Source organism: Oratosquilla oratoria, chromosome 18, assembly GCF_046742065.1.
Source record: "Oratosquilla oratoria isolate Oo_2021 chromosome 18, ASM4674206v1, whole genome shotgun sequence".
NCBI lineage: Eukaryota > Metazoa > Arthropoda > Malacostraca > Stomatopoda > Squillidae > Oratosquilla > Oratosquilla oratoria.
The window spans coordinates 28,931,909-28,952,915 of NC_134794.1; the positions used below are offsets into that span (position 1 = coordinate 28,931,909).

Below are 21,007 nucleotides of genomic sequence, written 5' to 3' on the forward strand. Positions count from 1 at the left end.
CGACATGACTTCGTTACTTACGAAATCTGTTTTAGCATTTTTTTTTCATTTCCGCTCACAAAATTGCATATTACGATGATACATTATACAGGTACTCCTCATCTAACGACCTACTTGGTTAACGACAACTCGGAGTAACGACGGGCTTTATGACGTCGTTTAACGTAAATCTCCTGAAGTTACGACGTCGTGTGCGATAATTAAGTTGGCTGAGGCAAATTTGTATGATGTTATAAATGAAATTGTACGGTGGATATTAGCTGTGAGGTAAAGTGTTCTGAAGCTTAGGTCTACATTACCATCTTGCAAACTGCAAAAACTACCTGGGGTACAGTGTATACCGGTTGTGGTAAATTTTTAGTTTCGACCATGGGCGCAATATAACAATAGAAAATTAATTATTAATTTTGTAAATTATAATGTATCAACGTAATATGCAATTTTGTGAGCGGAAATGAAAACAAAATGCTAAAACAGATTTCGTAAGTAACGAAGTCATGTCGGACGAATGGTACACCATGTTTGTTATGATAGATGCCGATATCGAAGTAATGAAAGGATGATAAATTAATTCATCTAACCTAAACTAAACTAACCTGCAAATTAAATGTCATCCGGCTCGTCGTCGTGAGAGATGTTGGCAGACGACAAGATGGCGTCCCGAGCCTATGCTACCGACTTCGTTCATTAGCATATTTACTTGTAGCAAGGTATTTTTTACTTTCATTTCCGCCCACAAAATTGCATATTACGTTGATACATTTTAATTTACAAATTTAATCATTAATTTTCTATTGCTATATTGCGCCCATGGTCGAAACTAAAACAATACCCTGGTATTCAATATGGAAGGTCGGCATACGCGGATTTGGTCATATACGGTAATTTTAGGAACCTAACCACCGTAAATAAACAGTAAATAAAGCTTTAATGTACTGTATAAAAGAGGGAAAATACACGAAAATAAAGATACATGTATTGCTGGACATTGTACATACAGCACATGTATGTATATGTATACACTTTCGCTTAACGACCAATTCGGTTAACGACGGCACGCTGGTCCCAATTGTCGTCGTTAAACGAGGAGTACCTGTAATTTACAAAATTAATATTTAATTTTCTATTGTTATATTGCGCCCATGGTCGAAACTAAAAATTTACCACTACCGGTATACACTGTACCCCAGGTAGTTTTTGCAGCTTGCAGGATGGTAATGTAGACCTAAGCTTCAGAACACTTTACCTCACAGCTAATATCCACCGTACAATTTCATTTATAACATCATACAAATTTGCCTCAGCCAACTTAATTATCGCACATGACGTCGTAACTTCGGGAGATTTACGTTAAACGACGTCATAAAGCCCGTCGTTACTCCGAGTTGTCATTAACCGAGTAGGTCGTTAAACGAGGAGTACCTGTACAATATATGGACTTCTATCACAAAAAAACGAAAAACATTACAATGAAAAAACTGCAAATTTATTCAGCTTTCAAATTATCTAAACCCCATTAAAATCGGCCAAGTAGTTCTGGAGGAGATAGAAAAAATGTAGAGAAAAGTGTAGTTTTGAGATATTGAGCTTTGAAGTTCAAAATACATTTCTCTGCATTTTTTTTATATTTTTTATTTAGATTTTTTTTCTCTGCACCAATCTTCATGCATTCTATGTCATTCACCTGTTATTATAAAGTGTAGCTGGTACCTGGTCCCCCCCCTTTTACAAGGTATTAGCTGCTCAGAAGGAGAGGGTTTCAGGAGGCACCACCTCCCTCATTGTCGCTATGATCATCTCCAGTAATAACCAAGGTAGAAGTACACTCTTTCTCAATTTGATTCAGTTTCTTAGCTCTTTCATGAAACGCACATTTCTTCTTCGAATGTTTAGGCATTCTTGAAATGATTATAGCTTCAAATAAAAGTAAATAAAAGTTCTCCAAGGAGCGACAATTCGCTTTCTCCACCTACTCACAATAATTCTCTCAGTTTACTCACGTTTCTTACGTATTCGAGTGTGAAGTGGGACTAGTTGAATATCTCCATACTTTTGCCAGTCTCACTTATGATCACTCTTTTCAACTCCTTAAAGAGGTCATTAAGTTCCATTGTCCATTGGAATGGGATATCAGGTTTCAGTAGTCTCCTGAATGGTTGCATTCTCTCTATAGAGGAGAAGACACGCAAGACTTGATTTACCAGCCCAACCCATGAGCAGATATCTGAGGTTTCATGGGGTGGGAAACAGTTCAATGGCATCGAACAGGTGAGTAAATGGTTTGATGGTGGTGGGCGAGATCTGAAATCCCTAAAATTTGACTGTGTCATCAGCAAAGACAAACTTATTAGGATTGTGGATGATGCCATTGCGGCCACACAGGTCAACCCAGTTAACTGCTTGGAAGGGGTCCTCGATGTTGTAGGACTAAAGTAGGCTGTTGTCAACACACTTGGTCTTGTTTTGCACATTGGAGATGATTTCATCAAAACAACAGTTGTAAGCATCACCAGAAGCTATGTATCCCTGTGGTACTACTCGGTACCTGTACCAACCCCCATGGGGTGATGAAGGTCATAAAGTGGTAAGACTCCTCACACAGTGGTAAGCTATGGTATATGTTCCTAGCATCAAATACTGTCTTCTTGGTATGATGATGTACAGAGTGTGCCTGAAGGAAGGGAGGCTGTGTATGGTGTGTCTTACTTGTTCAGTGGTTGCATGTCAACAGTTCTGCAAGGTTACAAAGGATTACAAAGGTAGAGCATGCCAACAGGAGACCTTTTGGTCCATAACTAGGTCGGATGCAAAAAAAATTAATAATGATAAATAAGTAAATAGATAAAAATTGTAATAATATAAATAATAATGAATAAAATAGATAAGTGCATAGGTATAGTTAAATAGTAAACAGGTAAATAGTAAATAATAATAAATTGACATATAACTAATACATACATCTTGCATACATATACCAAAGGCTTTTTCCCCCTTACATGGGGGGTAGCCAAAAAGAAAAAGGCATAGAAACCACTCCCATCCATTCCATTACCTACATATTCCACTCCCCTCCACCCTCCTCCCTCCCTCTTATCTTGGCACCTCCTGGATGATGGATCATCCCTGCATACTGTCCACTGCCCTGGGTCAGAAGCAGTGCCGCAAGACACAGCACATCCACAGCAAGGCCACTTCATAAATTCGGCGATCCCCCTCTCCGCCCCCTCATGCAGAAAAGGAGAAAACGGGGAGGAATCCCTTCGGACTGCATCAATTTATTTCTCACACATACTCCCTTACCTCCCCATGTCCCACCCACTCCCCCTCATGCATCATAGCATCATCCATACTCAACCATTCTCCATTCACCCCTATCTTCTGTCCTCCCCCGTCCTTCCCCAACAGACATTCCTCTCTTTTGTAATGCCCCTTTCATCCCATCCATCCATCTCATCCTGGGACACCCCCTCATATTCACTCCTTCCACACCTCTTTCACTAATCTTTCTTCACTCATTATTTCCATTTGTCCAAACCATACTAATACAGGAGTCCCTCAAATAACGTGGATTCGAATTACACGGATTCAATCATACACGGATTTTATTTCAAAACCATCTCAAATGTAGAGAACCGTTTTAAAATTTGCGCCAAGTCGGGCACACATACGCACACACGCAGCAACATCGCAAACATTTCTGTTTTCTATTTTACCATATACAGTCTATCCTCATATAATGCAGTCATTATGTACACTGGGAACTGCTCAAACAAGGGTGTGGGGCGAGGGGATAGCTGTGGGTGGCTGCCTGTGGTTACGTGTTAACCTACGGGTACTGATGCAGGAGGGAGGGAGATGGGGTGGTAGGGGGGTAGCCAACAAGTTTTAGCTTGTTGCTTCCACCACCTGCGCCGTGCTATCGTGAAATTTTACCACCCTGACCTGTCGAAGTGTAATGTTTCTTTCGTTTGGAACGCAACTAATAAGTCTGATAATGACTGCGCTTGTCATGTCTTAATTTTTCTTATGAAGTTCTTGTTGTTACTGGCGGTGGTGATTTGGGAGATCAAAAACAGACATATACATGCTTACACACGTGTAGACACACATGTAGACACGTGTTAGACAACCAGTGTGTGTTGTGAATGCGCGTGCGTATACACACAAATACGAACACAGACACATGCATGTACATGCTTACTTGTACATGTAAACACAGACACATACATGCACACACGCACACACACACACACACACACACACAATGGATTAATAACAGGACTGAATGAGCTGAAACATTATCTGAAGGAAAAAGAACCGGACATAATGGGAATTGTAGAAATGAAATTAAAAGGTCCACTACCACCCAACAGTGTAGGCAATGATGCATATGATTATTGGATTAGAAACAGAGAGACAAAACAAAGGGGTGGAGTTATGTTCCTGACTAAGAAGGATATAAACGTGAGGTGTGTCACATATGGAAAGAATGCAGTAGAGATGATTATGATCGAAGTGGAAGACAAAGAAGAGCAGAAAGTTCGTGATAAATTATGTGCCTCCAAAAACAGCCTCGTGGGAAGAGAGTAAACATAAATGTATGTTAGAAGACACACAGATTACATTAAATAAGATAATGGAGGAAGAATAGTTATGATGGGCAACTTTAATTGCAAAGAAGTCTGCTGGGAAGAGATGACAGTAAAGGGTGGAGACGGCTCATGGGGAAATGTTCTACTCGAGATGATTATTGACCATACAATGACACAGTGGATACAGGAGAACACTAGGTATAGAAATGAAGAAGAACCATCAAGACTAGACCTAATAATCACATCTGAACATAGAATAGTGGAAAAGATTGAATATAAAACACCAACAAGTAAAAGTGACCACATATTGATTGAACTGGAACTAAATGAGGAAAAATACATGAAAAGAAATGAACAATATAGAAAAGGAAGAATGATGTATGAAAAAACAAACTTTGATAAAATAAGAGAATTCTTTCAAAAAGAAAGCTGGGAAGTAATGTACAAAAAAAAGAAACAACAGTGGAAGAGAAATTGAATATTTTGACAAACATTTACAAAAAAGGAGTGGAAAAGTATGTCCCAAGACAAAAACGAGAAAAGAATATATAAAGTGCTGGTACAATAAAAGTTGTAGAGAGTTAAAATACAAAAGAGATAAAGCTTGGACCAAATGGAAGAAAATACAAAAGGCCTGAAAAATGGAAAATATATACTTGTTATAGAAATGAATATGTACAAGTGTGCAGAGAGGAAAAGAGAAAATATGAAAAAGATGTCATAGAAAAATGTAAAGATAAACCAAAATTATTTTACAGATTTGTAAACAACAAACTGAAAAACAAACAAGATTTGGAGAAATTAAGACAAGAAGGAGTTGAATACACAGAGGAAATAGAAATGGTAGAAATTATGAACAAGCATTTTAAATCAGTGTTTACAAGGGAGAACATACAACCTGAAGAGATCGAATGGAAAGAGAAAGTCCCCCCTATGAAAGAAATAGAAGTAACAAAGAATGAAATAACGAAACACTTGAGTAATCTTGATGTCAGAAAATCGCATGGACCAGGTGAAATAGCAAATTGGATTTTGAAAGAATGCAGGAATGAACTGGCAGACAAAATACATAGCATAATAAACAGTTCCTTGAAAGAAGGAAAAGTTCCAAAAGATTGGAAAAAAGCAAATATAGTACCTATGTATAAAGGGGGAAATAAAGAAGACCCTACCAACTAAAGACCAGTCTCTCTAACAAGTACAATAGCAAAAATTTGTGAAAGATTTGTCAAAAGTAGAGGGGTAAAATATTTAGAAAAAAAAATGTGCTAAATCCAAGGCAATTTGGATTCAGACAAGGACGATCATGCATCACCAATTTAATATGTTTCTATTCAAGGCTAATAGATATAATACAAGAAAGAGATGGATGGGCTGATTGTGCATTTCTAGACTTAGAAAAAGCTTTTGACAAAGTACCACATATGAAGTTGCTTAAGAAATTTACATACCTGGATGAAGAAATGGTGAAGAAAATACTAATCACTCTAAGACCAAGATTGGAATATGCAGCAACGATGTGGTCACCAAGTACAAAAAAATGTATAAAAAAAACTTGAAAGAATACAAAGAGCAATTACAAAATTGGCACCAACACACTCAAAACTATCATATGAAGAGAGACTAGCAAAACTTGAACTACAGACACTAGAGCAAAGAAGAGAGAGAGGAGATTTGATAGCTATTTACAGAATCATAAAAGGCATAGAAATTATTGATAGAGAGAATCTGATAAAATGGGATGATAGAAATACAAGAGGACACGGAAAGAAAATCAAGAAAGACAGCTATAGAAGAGATCTGAAAAAGAACAGCTTTCCTCACAGAGTAATAGACAGTTGGAACAAGTTAGATTAGAAAGTGGTGTGTGCAAAAACAATACATGAATTTAGAAATAGTTTAGATAAAATTAGATATGAAGACGGGACACCACGAGCATAGCTCCCCTTCCCGTAAAATACAACTAGGTAAATACACACCACACACATACATATGCCACACACACATATACATATGCCACATACACACACACATATGCCACATACACACACACATATGCCACATACACACACACATATGCCACATACACACACACACGTGTATACGCCACATACACACACATATGTATATACGCCACATATACATATGCATATATGCCACATACACACACATATATACGCACACATACATACGCCACAAACACCACATACATACACCACATACACGCGCGCGCACACACACACGTACACATACACATACATACGGTTCTCGGTATTTAATATGGAAAGTCAGCATACACGGATTTGGTCATACGCGGTAATTTCAGGAACCTAACCCCCGCGTTATTTGAGGGACTCCTGTACTTTTTCATCAACCCTATCTCCCAGCTCCCTTTCCACCTCTGTTCTCCTCTTCACCTCCTCATTTCTCACTCTAGCCTAGTAACCCCTATCATACTTCACAGACATTTCATCTCAAACACATTCAAACTCCTCTCTTCCTCTCTTATGTTCCATGTTTCTGTAGTGGTACCAATGTTGGCTCCACTACTAGTCGATCTTGATGGAAGCGGCCAGCCTGAAACGAGTTGTATGGGACAAGGTATGGGAAGTTTTTCACAAAGGGGAGTCAGAACACACCATTTAGTTTGCTGTGATATGGTTCCCTTGGGCACATTCGGAATGAGCACTTCCGTACTCTGCACCGACGGCTGGTGGTGTTCTCGTCAGAATGTACCCGTAAGATCCTAAGATCGCCGCGGTTTATTTACCCTTATGCACCCTTGGGATAAACACTGCCGTGTTCAGTGCAAACAGCTGGTACTCTTCCTTAAAGAAGCTAGGATATTTAAAGTCAATCCCATGACTGGTCTCTGTTTACTGAAAATGTCGATACTATGTACAAAGATGGTGGCGAAATCCTGGATTCCTTGTGTTAAGTATGTAATCATTCAAAATCTTTTTATAGGACATAAATATCCTTGTTACAGGATACAAAGGGATGTTATTTATTTTATTTACAAAATAAATTAAGTTGTTATAGTGAATATTATTATTTATATTATATTATTTATAAAATTAATTGAACGCATGTTCTAAGGGGTGACCATAGTTTTCTCCTGTGCTTGGCGGTCATGAGTCTTATAGGGGTAACTACAGGTGTTGGCTACAGAACACTACAGTTTCTGCCTCATACAATGCTGTTGGCACAATCACTCCATATAACCTCCTCTTAGGATCCATTCCCAGATGTCTATTTCTCATTACACTTTTTAATCCACCAAGGCATTTACTCACTTTTCTCAATCTACATTCTACCTCCACCCCCACTCCTCCTTTTCCTGCCACATTTGCATCCAAGGATCTAAAACTATCCGCTTCCTCCAGTCTCTCACCCTTAATGCTCACTTCCAGCCTGCTGTCACTCTCTCCCCATGTACATCTCATCACCTTACTGTTGTAAGCCTTTTCCAGATCCATAAAAGCCCCAAAAAACAAAACATCCTTACCTTTTCGTATAGCTTTCTCATATATCTGTCTTACCACAAAAATCTGATTTACACAACCCCTACCTATCCTAAAACCACACTTCTTCATTAATGACTCCCTCTGTTCCTCTCCTAATCCTGTCAATCAAGACCCTCCCATAAGCCTTCCCAACTACACTCAACAAGCTGATCCCTCTGAAACTACTACACTCACACTAATGATAAATGAAAATCAAGCAAATAATAAACACAGACAAATAATAACAAATAAATAATATAAGATAATTGGCAGTCATTACAGCATCTTGCTTAGGTGTTTATCTAAACGAATCTTAAAGCTTTGAACTGAACTACATTGCACTGCCTCTGCAGGAAGTTTATTCCATTCATTAACTACATGGTTAGTGAAGTTGTTTCTACCCATTTCCAAATTAAATCTATTTCCTGACAGTTTGAGACCATTATTTCTTATTGGATTCTCATTCAGTGTGAAAACTTTGTCACTGTTGATGTTGTCAATTCCCTTTAGAATCTTAAAGACCTGTATCAAGTCACCTCTGAGTCTACACTTTTTTTAGGGGAAACAGATTCATATGTTTTAGTTGATTTTCATATTTTTTATATTTGGAATCAGTTTTGTGGCTCGCCGTTGTACTTTTTCCAATCTGTCAATGTCTTTAATGAGATTCAGTGACCATATGGAAACAGCATATTCCAAATGTGGACAAACTAACGATTTATATAGCTTTTGAAGTCAAAAGATCGTGCAATCAGTTCTAGAATCTTGTTTGCTTTCTCAGATGCTGAAATACACTGCTTAGATGATTTGAGATCATTACTGATAATTACACCAATCTCAAATCATCTGAGCAGTGTATTTCAGTGTCTGAGAAAGCAAATAAGATTCTAGGACTGATTCTTCACACAAACCACCATTTTGTGGCACCATGTGACAGGCTCTCAACAGGGGCTGGCTTTATCACTCCAAGATGAACATCCTGATCCAATCTGGCTTTGACATCTGCCCAGTGCAGTGGGACTAGGATTGGGCTGTGGTGTGCCACTGGTGTGGTGTTTTTCTTCAATCATGAACTTAACTGGAGGACCTTGCATTGGGTTGGTGCTCACTGGTGTTGAAGGTTGATGACATGTAATGATCCCATAAAATATTCTTCAAGCTTGCCTCTGTGGCTGGATAGGGCAGGGAGGTGGCAGTTGACAACATGGGCACTTGCAGAGGGCAGTTGGGTCGGGCTCATCAGGGGGGTGAGAGCAATGGGGATGTGGTGTCTGCTAAAGTTACCACTGAGCTAACAGTTTGAAGTGCCACGCTGACAGTGGGGAATTTGTTGGTGATGAGGCCAAGTGTAACACTTTTTAATTGTAACTTAATGAATGGGTGTTAAAGATTGTACATTTTTAGTTTGTATAGTTATTGCCTTGTCATTTGATGTATGAGGGCCCAGTGATAGATACCAGCAATTGGTGGCCCTGCAAGATTGATGTCAGTGAGGTTCATTGCCCCACGACCCACTTCCAATACCTTTACTTACATCTAAAGGTTGGAGAGGTTCAAACTTAAGGAGTTGGAATTGACACTTGGTCACCAGGTTGGGCCTGAGATCTATATCCATTTAAACTATTTTTCTCCCATTTCACTTAAAGCTTATAACTAAGGTTCTCCTCTTCCTCCCTTCCTCCCCCCACCCTCTGCCTCTTCCTTCTTCCACTTCTTCTGTTTCAGAGGTCTGTAGGAAAGCCTTCAGACCATTACTAGCTCCACTGAATCCTTGATAAGTCAACATTTTGAAAATCATAATTTTAAATACCTTAGTATGGCAAGCCTCTTTGCATCTGATTGTAATAATCAGTACCAGATATATTGAAAAAAAAATGTATATTTATTCCAAAATTAACTTGGGTCAATCCCATCATAAATATCTTGTGAGTAGTAGCTGCGTTCCCTTAGGTTTCTCTTTATTGAATAAGAGGTCTGTAGTATAGTATAACTTCAAGAGAAGACACACACAACTGAATTCATGCAACTGGCATTTGTTAATTTTCTAATAAATGTGTATACAAGTGTTGGTGTCTTCATATGTTGTTAGGGGCTGTAGTTTACCAGTGCTTCTATCCTTGTGAGCAAACTTGTGCCATTGTCATGCATTATTTTTGTATTTCATATACATATGTGTGTACATATATGTGCTTACCTATTTGTAGCATGCAGGAAAAGAGCAACACTCATTGGGTCCTGTATAATACTCACCCATTTGTCATACTAGGCTTTAAATCCATGTATGGTTCCAACTTGGTCTATATCTTTATTTTCCATATATACTTTGATTATAATGCATGCATTGTTCCAAGTTGGGCTATACCACCTAATGTATACCAAGTATTCATGCTGTGTCTTTTTTTTATAGGTGGTCTTTTAATATGTTTTTATGATATGTTAAAACCTTCCTATCCCTCGTCAAGATATCTCTTTTGTCAGTGTATTATTATTATTATTATTATTATTATTTTGTTTTTTTTGTTTTGTAATGTAGGTAGGTAGGAACGTCTGGAATAATGAAAATGACACTGTAGATAGAACATTTCAGTACCATTTACTGTTCTGTACAGGTGAATACCTACCCACTGTATGTATTCATTCGATGAAACCACCATCATTCATAATAACAGCTTCTAGATGTCTAAACCACTGGCAGGCAGTAATGAGGTGGGTCATGGGAATGTTTGCCATTGCAGCTACAATAGCTTAACCTCTTCACTCCGGGGCACATCGCACGTCTGGCAGCATTAGCTGCCCGACGTGCGATGTTGCATCATAATAATCGCATTATAAAAAATAAAGTCAGTGCTCAATCGTTCGTTCTCTTTCACCCGTGTATTTTGATAACCATAGAAAATGATGAAGCCAGTTTAGAGAGAATGGAAATTACGTAGGTGCGACTACAATAAATATAATCAAGATGCCGACGTCGGCATCATCAAGTACCCACTTGCTCCTCATGCCACCTACGTAGGCATCACCGTATGGAAGTGGTTAATGAAGAGTTGCAGCGGTGTTGTGTGGATGCACACAGGAGGCCCTCTCAACAATGCCCCAGATGTAATAGTTGAAAGGATTAAGATCAGGAGAGCTAGAGGCCTAAATGTTGGGAGTGATGTGGTCATGAAAATTATTGGTTAGCCATTCTTGGATAGTGTGGGCCGTTTGCGATAGAGCGGAGTCCTGTTGGAAAACATATGGCCTGCCACGTGCTACAGCAGTAATCTATGGTTTCACAACTGTCTAAAACATTGGTGTAAGCAGCGGCATTGACTCGACCTTGAGGGAAGAAATGTGGAGGCATCATGTTGCCTTCATTACTCACGATACCCAGAACCATTATGGAGGTTGGAAATTTTGGGTGCATGGCAGTCGGAACCTCCTCAGCAGTTTGACACAGCCACCAATCATTTCTGCGGTTCACCCTCTGGTCCTGGACAGTTTTTCTCATTGGAGAAGAACCACAGCATTCCTGGCTCCTCCGGATGTTTCAGCTTGTTTTAGAGACACTTGGCCCTGGTCACTCAGTTCTCCTGGATTGTCTGGGACATGAACTGTCCTCTCTGCATCACGTACAACTTGTAATGAAGGTCTTCGTGAACCACATGTCAGATGGTGGTCTCATCAACATGAAACTCCCTTCCCAGTGCCCTAAGGGACTTGCCAGGGTCCTCATCAATGGTAGCTTGGACAGAACTGATGAATTCAGGTGTCCTTATACTGTCTGAGCACTGGTGATGTCGTTTCTGGTGAGAAATAGTTACCACATCGCCACTGGCAGCATCAAGCTATCTCCGAACTTTGAAAATTAACAACCTGGCGACATTCAGGAATGCAGCGATCTCAGAGTTAGAGTGCCCTGCAGCTAAAGAGATGATTACAGCATGCCTCTTTATTTCCTGAGTGATCCTCAATTCCGCCATGCAGCCTGGATAAAAAAGAAAAAAAAAATGGTTAACTGTGGCATTTAGAATACTACGTCACCAATAAGTTGTGTTCTCAAATGTCTGCCGCACCCAGTAGATTAAAGAGTGTGGGAGTTAGAACTAAGCCCTGTGGTTCTCCGTTCTTAAGTTTCTAGTGTGCAGTGATTGGTCATTATACAATACATAGGATAATATAATGCTATTGATTGTCTTGTACAAAGTTTTGGTGTATTGTGATCAAATGTGTTGACAAATGTTTGTCAATTTAATGTATTTTGTTGTTAATCTCAGTCTTTAGTGCTTGTATTGGGTTTTATGTTCTGAGGGATAGGTGTGGGGGTATTATATGTGTCACATTGTCTGATGAGGCTTTGTATTTATGGTATAAAGTTTGGGTTGTGATTTTCTGTTGCCTCGGGGGATATATTTCTTGTCTGCATTGTGTATGGTTGTATACATTTTGTTTACTTATCAATTCACAGCAGAACCAATTCCTAGCTGTTGGTCGCGTGCATAAGAGACAGTGGCTAGGAGATTAGCCTTCATTATTAAAAGAATGTTGTGTGACTGGTCTGTATGCTTTGTCATAAAAGTCTTTAACATATGGACTGCATAAACCTTGTGCAGTCAGTACTCTACATGAGGATTCAGCTTAGGAAATGTCTGTGCAATGAAAGGATGAAAATTAACTTGTATGTAACAGTGCATTTTATAGGTCTTATTCTAACTAATGTTGTATGATTTTACTTAGCTGTGTCTGGTAATCCATTGCTCAGCTTTTTTTATAGGATATCCTGCTAAGGAAGCATCACCTTTGAAGGGCTTAAAGACTTGGAGAATGATTGAAATATGGAATTGTGTGTATGTGTGTGTGATGTTTTTTTTTTTTTTTTTTTTAACATTTTTTTTCCCTTCTTCCACAGAACAGGAACACATCTAAAAGGTGAATGCTAGTGGAACAGCAGTTTATATATGCACATCCTCGTGACGTGATGCAACGAGTGCCAGCTTAAAACGGCGAGTATGCAAACAAATTGAAAGGCAGGAGTTCATTCCATATTTATGTAACTTTAATTTTTAAGGTACTGAATAGATTGTGTATTCTTATTTTGGTGTAAGAAATATACAAGTGCCATTAAAGTCTCTGCGGAGGAACTTAATTATACAGAATTTATTGGCAATTCATTTGACTATTTTCATAATATATGTCAGTTAATCAATTTTTAGCCACAGGTCTCTTGTGTATGCATATATATGTCTATTTAAGTGAAAAAGATTTGAAACAAAATCAAGAAAAAGGGGAAAGTGCAGTGGTAGGGTAATGATGGGAGGAAGGTGCAACATTGTGAATACTGTAATGGCATAAAAGTGGTAAATAAACTAGGAAACACTGTGTGAGAAAATGCCATCATTCCTGATGTGACATTTCACTTGCTTATCAAGTACATTATGTATTTGGCAAAGCACTAATGAGCAAAATGTCATAAAGGAATAAATGTTTCTCATATGGCATTTCCTCTTGACATAGTGGATAATACCATGAATATATATAGATGTGTCATGCTGCATTACCTCTGACCTAAACAATATGGTGGAGGACAGGGCTGGTCCATCATTCTGAAGGAGCTAAGAAAAATAATCAATGGGTTTTGGATGGATGTTGGATGGGTGTAGGGTGAGTGTATGTGTCCAAGAGACTGCACTGACACCCAGGAGAGGATGGAAGACTTCCCATCCTCCATTTATGACTTGAATGTCACCAAGACACAAGGCATTGCCACCGCCCAACCTCCACAAGGAGGTTCAGCCCCAAGCAGACAGTACCTGGTCTCTAGATTATATCCAGAAACTTGTTTTAATTATTTTATTTTATATTTTATTATTATTATTATTACCATTATTATTTTTTACAGTGAAGAAAGATTAGTAAAAGAGGTGTGGGAGGTGGAGAGAGTAAACATGAGGGGGCAACCAAGGATGAGATGGATGGATGGGGGTAAAAGGGTAATTGGGAAAGAGGGGAATGTCTGTTGAGGAAGGATGGGAGAAGACAGAAGATGGGGTGAGTGGAGAATGATTGTGTATGGATGATGCTGTGATGCATGGAAGAGAGTGGATAGGGGATGGGGGAGAGGGAATATGTGTGAATGACATTTTGATGCAGTCCAAAGGGATTTCTCCCCATCTTCTCTTTTTTCTGCATTAGGGAATGGAGAGGGGGGGGGGGAGTCACTGATTAAATGAAGCAGCCTTGCTGTGGATGTGCTGTGTCTTGTTACTTTGCTTCAGACCCAAGGCAGTGGGCAAGGTGTAGGGATGACCCATCATCCAGGAGGAGCCAAGAAAAGAGGGAGGGAGGGGTGGTGAATGGGAGTGGAGTATGTAGTGTCATAATGGGTGGAAGTGGATTTATGCCTTTGACTTTGGCTATCTCCTTTATAAGGGGGGAAAAGCCATTGGTGTATGTATGTATATAATTATTTATTTATTTATTTATTTATTTATTTTTTTTTTAAGAAATGCCCCCTTTGGGGCTACAGAGAGTAGGATGCCTAGTCCTATCCCTGTCCTGTTTTTGTTACCTTTTACCACTGTGGTAATACTTGGTAGCCATATTCTTTCTCCCCTACCAGAGGGTTCGGCAAAAAAGGAAATGTATATTTAGAGAAGTGGTACAGTATAGTATTAACAGTAGGGGAGAGCATAACAGAGGGACAGTCACAGTATAATAAAGTAGCATCATTTCTATATAAATAGAGATTTCCTCTATCACAATATAATGTGTGACTCTGGTCCATAGGGGCACCCCGTGTAGACCCTGAAGTAATAGACATTTAGGAATGGATGCGAAGTGGAGATTTTATGAAAGGGTGATTGAGCTGAGAGCATTGTGTGGGGGCAGAAACATGGAACATAGGAGGAAGAGATGAAATTCCTGAGAGGTATGGTAGAGATTACTAGTCTGGATAGAGTGAGTAATGATCAGGTGAGGAGGAGAACAAGGGTGGAAAGGGAGTTGGGGGATAGGATTGATGAATGAATATTGGGATGGTTTGGACACATGGAAAGAATGAGTGAGGAAAGGTTGGTGGAAGAGTTGTGAAGGTGTGGGGGTGGATGGAGTGAGCATGAGGGAATAACCAAGGGTGAGATGGTTGGATTGGGGCAGGAAGGGGGATATTGGGAAAGAGGAGAATGTCTGTTGAGGAAGGATGAACGAAGATGATGGGGCTAAGTAGAGAGTGGTTGTGTGTGGATGATGCTGTGATGCATGGAAGAGAGTTGGTGGATTAAAGGGGCAGGGTTAGGGAATATGTGTGAATGATATTTTGACACAGCCCAAAGGGATTTCTCCTTGTCTTCACTTTTTCTGCATGAGGGGACAGAGAGGGGGTCACTGGTTAGGTGGGGCAGCCTTGCTGTGGATGTGCTGTGTCTTGCTGCATTGCTTCTGACCCAGGGCAGTGGGTGAGATGCAGGGATGACCTATCATCCAGGAGCCAAGAAAAGAGAGAGGGAAGGGTGGTGAATGGGAGTGGAGTGTGTGGGGATGAAATGGGTGGGAGTGGATTTATACCTTTGACTTTGGCTACCTCCCTTATAAGGGGAAAAAGCCCTTGGTATATGTATGTATTATACAGTGCTGTTGGCATAATCACCCCTTCATATAATCTCCTCATAGCATCCATTCCCAAATGATTATTTCTTGTTATACTTTTTAACCCCCTAGTCACTTACTTGATTCTCTCATTCTACAATCTACCTCGACCTCCACTCCTCCCTTTCCCATCACATGTGACCCTAAATATCTAAAGCTGTCCACTTCCCTCAGCCTCTCTCCATTAATATTAATTTCCTGATTTCTGCCATCCTCACCCCATGTACATCTCATCACCTTTTACCCACATTTACCTTCAACTTTCTCCTTTCACACAGCAATCAGCTTACCTCATGCTTTTCTCCATTTTCTTTAACCATCTCTAATCTCCTGCCCATTACCCTTGCATTTACCTCTTGCACCACCCCATCCATGCACATATTGAGCAACCATGACAACATGACACACCCCTGGTAAAGTTACCTTCACCTTAAACCACTCACTCTTTCCATTTCTAATTCTAATGTGGACTCTACTCTTGTAAAAACTCTACTGCCCTTAACAGCTTTCCTCTGATCCCATATGTCTCCAAAATCTCCCACAGTGTCTACTGTCACCATGGATAGTTGTTGCTGTCGTTCTCTAGACTGGCTAAGCAGTCCCAATATTTGCATTGGTTATTGGTGACAAAATATTTTAAATCCATAACTAACATCAGAGCAAATCTTCTCCCTAGTTCCTCTTCTCAAAACCCATTAGCTCTTCCAGAACAAGGCCCGACAGCTGAAGCTGGTTTATGCCTCACTGCTTCTTTATACAGTTACCACCATATTTTCAGTATACTTAATTAAATTATCATGATTGAATTTCGTGTTCCAAAAATTACTGATGTGCACAAAAATAAAAAAGAATGTCAATGTAGAATTTGGTGTCTATGTTGATTTTTCCTTCTAGTGCTTCTTGAACTATTTGATATAGATATGAATTGGGCTTGAAATAAAAATTGCTGCAGTGTTATTTATTGTTGTAAGTCTACAAAGGATGTTGCATTGTAAACACAACTGCCTCAACAGTACCTACCATGCTCATTAATAGAATTTATAGTGCTAACCGTTGTTCAAAAGAAATTTATTTTTTCCATGTTGTTTGAAGTAAATAGGAGGATTTGGAATAACTGCAGTATGACAAGTTTTTGTATGTTATATACAGTGAAGTCAACCCACCCCCACCCCCATTCCAAATTTATGCCAACTTGGATGGTGTCTGGCTTGTTGGCATAGGATGCGAAGTTTCTGTATCATGTGAAAAGAAAAGTAATACGACTCCATCTCGTATGCATCCGTGCGCATTGCATGTATTGTTGCTGTCGTTCATGTTCGTGGATTCATAGTGCTTTTTTAGTGATTGTCACTGTGCTTACAGCTCCTCAGTGTATTAAAAGTGCGGCAATATCTACTGAGAAAAGGAGGAGTATGGAAGCACCCATTAGTGAGAAAATAAAGATGTGATCAGTTTGGCAGTAGTGTTTTGATGCAGATGATTCTGTGAATCATTTAAGATATAGAAAAGCACCTAGAAAAACAAGGATACACTTTTAGTCTTTATTAGTGAGTGGTGGAATTGTTTGGGATGAAAGAAGCCTAAGAAAAAGATGACACAGGAAGTTTTTGACAAGTTGGAAATCGTTGTGTTCAGGTGATACAGACAAATGTGTGATCAATGTACCACTAAGAGTGATTAAGTTGCTTCCCACAGTTGACTTGTGTTCTACTCATTTTGCTTGTTTTTATTCTTACTGATCATCTTGACAATGGGAATTTAAGGGGGGTAAATGTCATTAAGATTTGTTTAAATCACATGTCCCATCAAGGCCTAGTCTGATTTATGGAATGATTGCTACACAAGTGATATAAAATTTTCCTAATTTTGCTAGTTTTTGTGTTAGAAATGTTTGGTACTAGGAGGTATGTGGATAGTATAGAACAAATGTTGTAGTTTGCTCATATTTTTTGGTTGAAGATTAATCTGCCTAACATAAACTAATAGCACTAGGTTTGAATGACAAATCAAAATACAGATTTTGAGAATTTATCATATATCTGTTAATAAGTTATTATAATTTTATGTTATAACCTCCTTCATTAAAGTTCATTAATCACCATGCGTGTATTTTACTTTCCTTCATGGACAATATGATCATATAATAAATGAAGGAAGCTACAAGAATTAGAGAGGAGGAAAAGCCATCTAGGCTAATTTTGATATTTACTAAAGATTCACAGAATGAAATTTTCCATGACCATTTGGTCACTGAAATGGAGTTTTTACTAAAACTAGATGCAATGGATGAAGTGAGTTGTAGTTATGGGAGATAAATTATTCCAAGGTAAATTTTGGAGCATCAAAACAATAATCTGGTAGTGTGAATAGTGAAATGTTGAAAATGGAAACTATGGAAATACAAGATTTTTTCTCAAATCTTGTCCAGAAGGTGTTAAATTTGTACCTTGGTTTTCTAGAAGAAAAAGAATAACAGGAGAATTTTATCGAGGTGTAAGAATATGATACTCTAGAAATGAGAAAACAGGCATGGAAATAAAGTAAGGAAAAGGCTGAGGAACTACTAGTTTATGGATGCAAGAAGTACCTATGTAAAAATTTAAAAGTGGGAGGAAGGGAAAAGTGAAAGGAAATTGTTGATAAATGTTGAAAGGAGCCCAAGTTTTATGTATTTGTGCATATATTTGTTATGTACGTACCAAAAGCTTTTTCCCCCTTATAAAAGAAGTAGCTAAGTCAAAAGGCACACACCCACTCCTACCCATTTCATTCTCGCCCACCACCATTTCCTCCCTCTCATCTTGCTCCTCATGGATGACAGCTCACCCTGTTTCCTGCCCACTGATCTGGGTCAGGAGCAGTGCAGCAGGACACTACATCCACAGCAAGGCCGTTTCACTTAATCAGCAACAACAAAAGAAAAAAAAAATCTGTTCCCTCTTATGGGAAAAGAGAAGACGGGGAGAAATCCCTTCAGGCTGCGTCAAAGTATCATTCATACATAACCACTCCCTACTCCCCCTACTATCTATCTAGTATCATCTATACACAGTCATTCTCCACTCACCCATATCTCTTTCCTTCTCCTTTCCTTGTTCAACAGACATTCCCCTCTTGCTCAATGCCCCCTTCAGTTCACTCCATCCACCCCTGCCTTCCACACCTCTTTTACTAATCTTTCATCACTCATTCTTTCCATGTGTCCAAACCATCCCAATACTCTTTCATCATTCCTCTCTGCCATCTCCTTTTCTACCCCTACTCTTGTCCTCACTTCCTCATCTCTCACACTATCCAACCTTGTAACCCTCACCAAACTTCTCAGAGGTTTCATCTGAAACACATTTAAAATTTTCTTCTCTGCTTCTCTGTGCCCCATACAGTGCTTTTGGCACAATCACCTCTTATAATGTCCTCTTTGCATCCATTCCCAGTTGCCAATTTCTCATGACACATTTTAATCCCACAAGGCATTTACTTGCTTTTCTCAGTCTACAATTTATTTCTACCTCCACTCCTTTTCCTGCCATGTGCAACCTCTAATATCCGAATCTATCCAACTTCTTCCAGCCTCTCTCCTTCAAGATTTCCAACTTGTTGCCATCTTCTCCCCTTGTACATCTCATCATGGTATTTATACCCTCAATTCTGTCCTGTTATACCTAACCAAACTGTCAATAACTACCTTAATCCCCCCTCTGACCCTGCCACAAATGCAGTGTTGTTGGCAAACAACAATCAGCTCACCTCCTATTTTTGTCCATTTTCTTAATCATCTCCATTTCCCTGTCCATTACCCTTGCATTTACCTCCTCTACCACACCATCCATGTACATATTGAACAGTCATGACAATATGACACATTATACAGCTCCATCTTAACCTCAAATCACCAGCTGTCTCCAATCCTAACACAGGCTCTACTACTCTCACAAAAACTCTTTGACTGCCCTTAATAGCCTTCCCTCAGTTCCATATATCTTCAAAACCTTCCACAGTGCCTTCTTATCATGTCACAAGCCTTTTCCAAATCCATAAAAATCCTAAAAACATCCTTACCTTTTGCTAAATCTTTCTCATATATCTTCCTTACCACAAAAATCTGATCCACACAACCCCTACCTTTCCTAAACCCACACTAATCACCAATTGTTCCCTCGGTTCCTCCCCTGATTCTCTCAGTCCTCTCAATCCTTCCTCCCATAAGTCTTCCCAACCCTTATAAAGTGGATGGCTGAGTTAAAGTACACACTGTATTGTGAATAAAACTTGTTCAACCACCATTTCTATTGTTTTATAGATTAGATGATAAAGTCTAGAGATAACATAGATTGAAATACTGGAAGAACAAAAGTGGATGAAGAAAGGCTATGTGTAATGTGAAGAACAGTAGTTGATAAATGGTGTTTCAAATGGAGGAGGATATTGTGGAACCTGTAATTGAGAGATGGTTGCAGGTACTCAAAGTTAAATATGGCAAATAAGACTTGATGGATTTAATGAGAGGTCTGGATACTCATAAGGGAATGGGAGCAGATGAGGTGTCAGGGTAGATTTTGAAATATTGTATGGAGCAGTTGATATTTGTGATACACAGTGATTTAGGTCTTCATGCTGAAGGAAGGAGTTTCTAAGTGGAAGAGAGCAGATGTTGCCTCATTTTATAAGAGAGACAACATAGAAGATCGGCTTTGTTATAGATCAATGTCTTGGAGCAGCATTGCATGAGAAAATCACAAGGATGAAATTATTGGAGGGGAGTGAGAAAAGGAAACTTGATTTAGCTTCAAAATATTGTGTGGCAAACACATTTTTAACTATTATGAGAGAGTAGTTGATGGTCTTCATGAAAAAAATGGATGGGTGGACTGTCTCTATGGACTTGGGAAAAGTTTTCACAAGGAACATATATATGTGTATTTACCTAGTTATATTTTATGGGAAGGGGAGCTATGCTCATGGTGTCCCGTCTTCATATCTTGTTTTTCTAGACTCTTTTTAAATTCATGTATCTTTTTTGCACACACCACATTATCATCTAATCTGTTCCAAACATCAATCCTGTGGGGAAAGCTGTTCTTTTTCAGGTCTTTTATAATTGTCTTTCTTGATTTTCTTTCCAAGTCCTCTTGTATCTCTACTATCCCATTTTATTAGATCCTCTCTATCAATAATTTCCATGCCTTTCATGATTCTATGAATAGTTATCAAGTCTCCTCTCTTTCTTCTTTGCTCCAATGTCTATAGCTCAAGTTTTGTCAGCCTCTCCTCATATGATAGTTCTGA

The 21,007-nt window shown here is 39.0% G+C and overlaps 1 protein-coding gene across 6 annotated transcripts in view; it reads left to right on the plus strand.

The window, feature by feature from the left end:
• Window positions 1-21,007, plus strand: part of LOC143035134 (pre-mRNA-splicing regulator WTAP-like) — a 95,703-nt gene that overhangs the window by 17,601 nt on the left and 57,095 nt on the right. For 2 of the 6 annotated variants that reach the window (XM_076201736.1, XM_076201742.1), the window contains exon 2: window positions 12,987-13,006. The exons of 1 other annotated variant lie outside the window; for it this stretch is intronic. Coding sequence is in view for 1 of the 5 variants with exons in the window: in XM_076201742.1 (XP_076057857.1) it covers window positions 12,987-13,006 (20 nt within the window). In the remaining 4 variants the exon portion in view is untranslated. Of the gene's footprint in view, window positions 1-12,986; window positions 13,105-21,007 lie in introns of all 6 variants that reach the window. 3 more of the 6 variants (XM_076201737.1, XM_076201739.1, XM_076201738.1) reach the window with 3 other exon arrangements.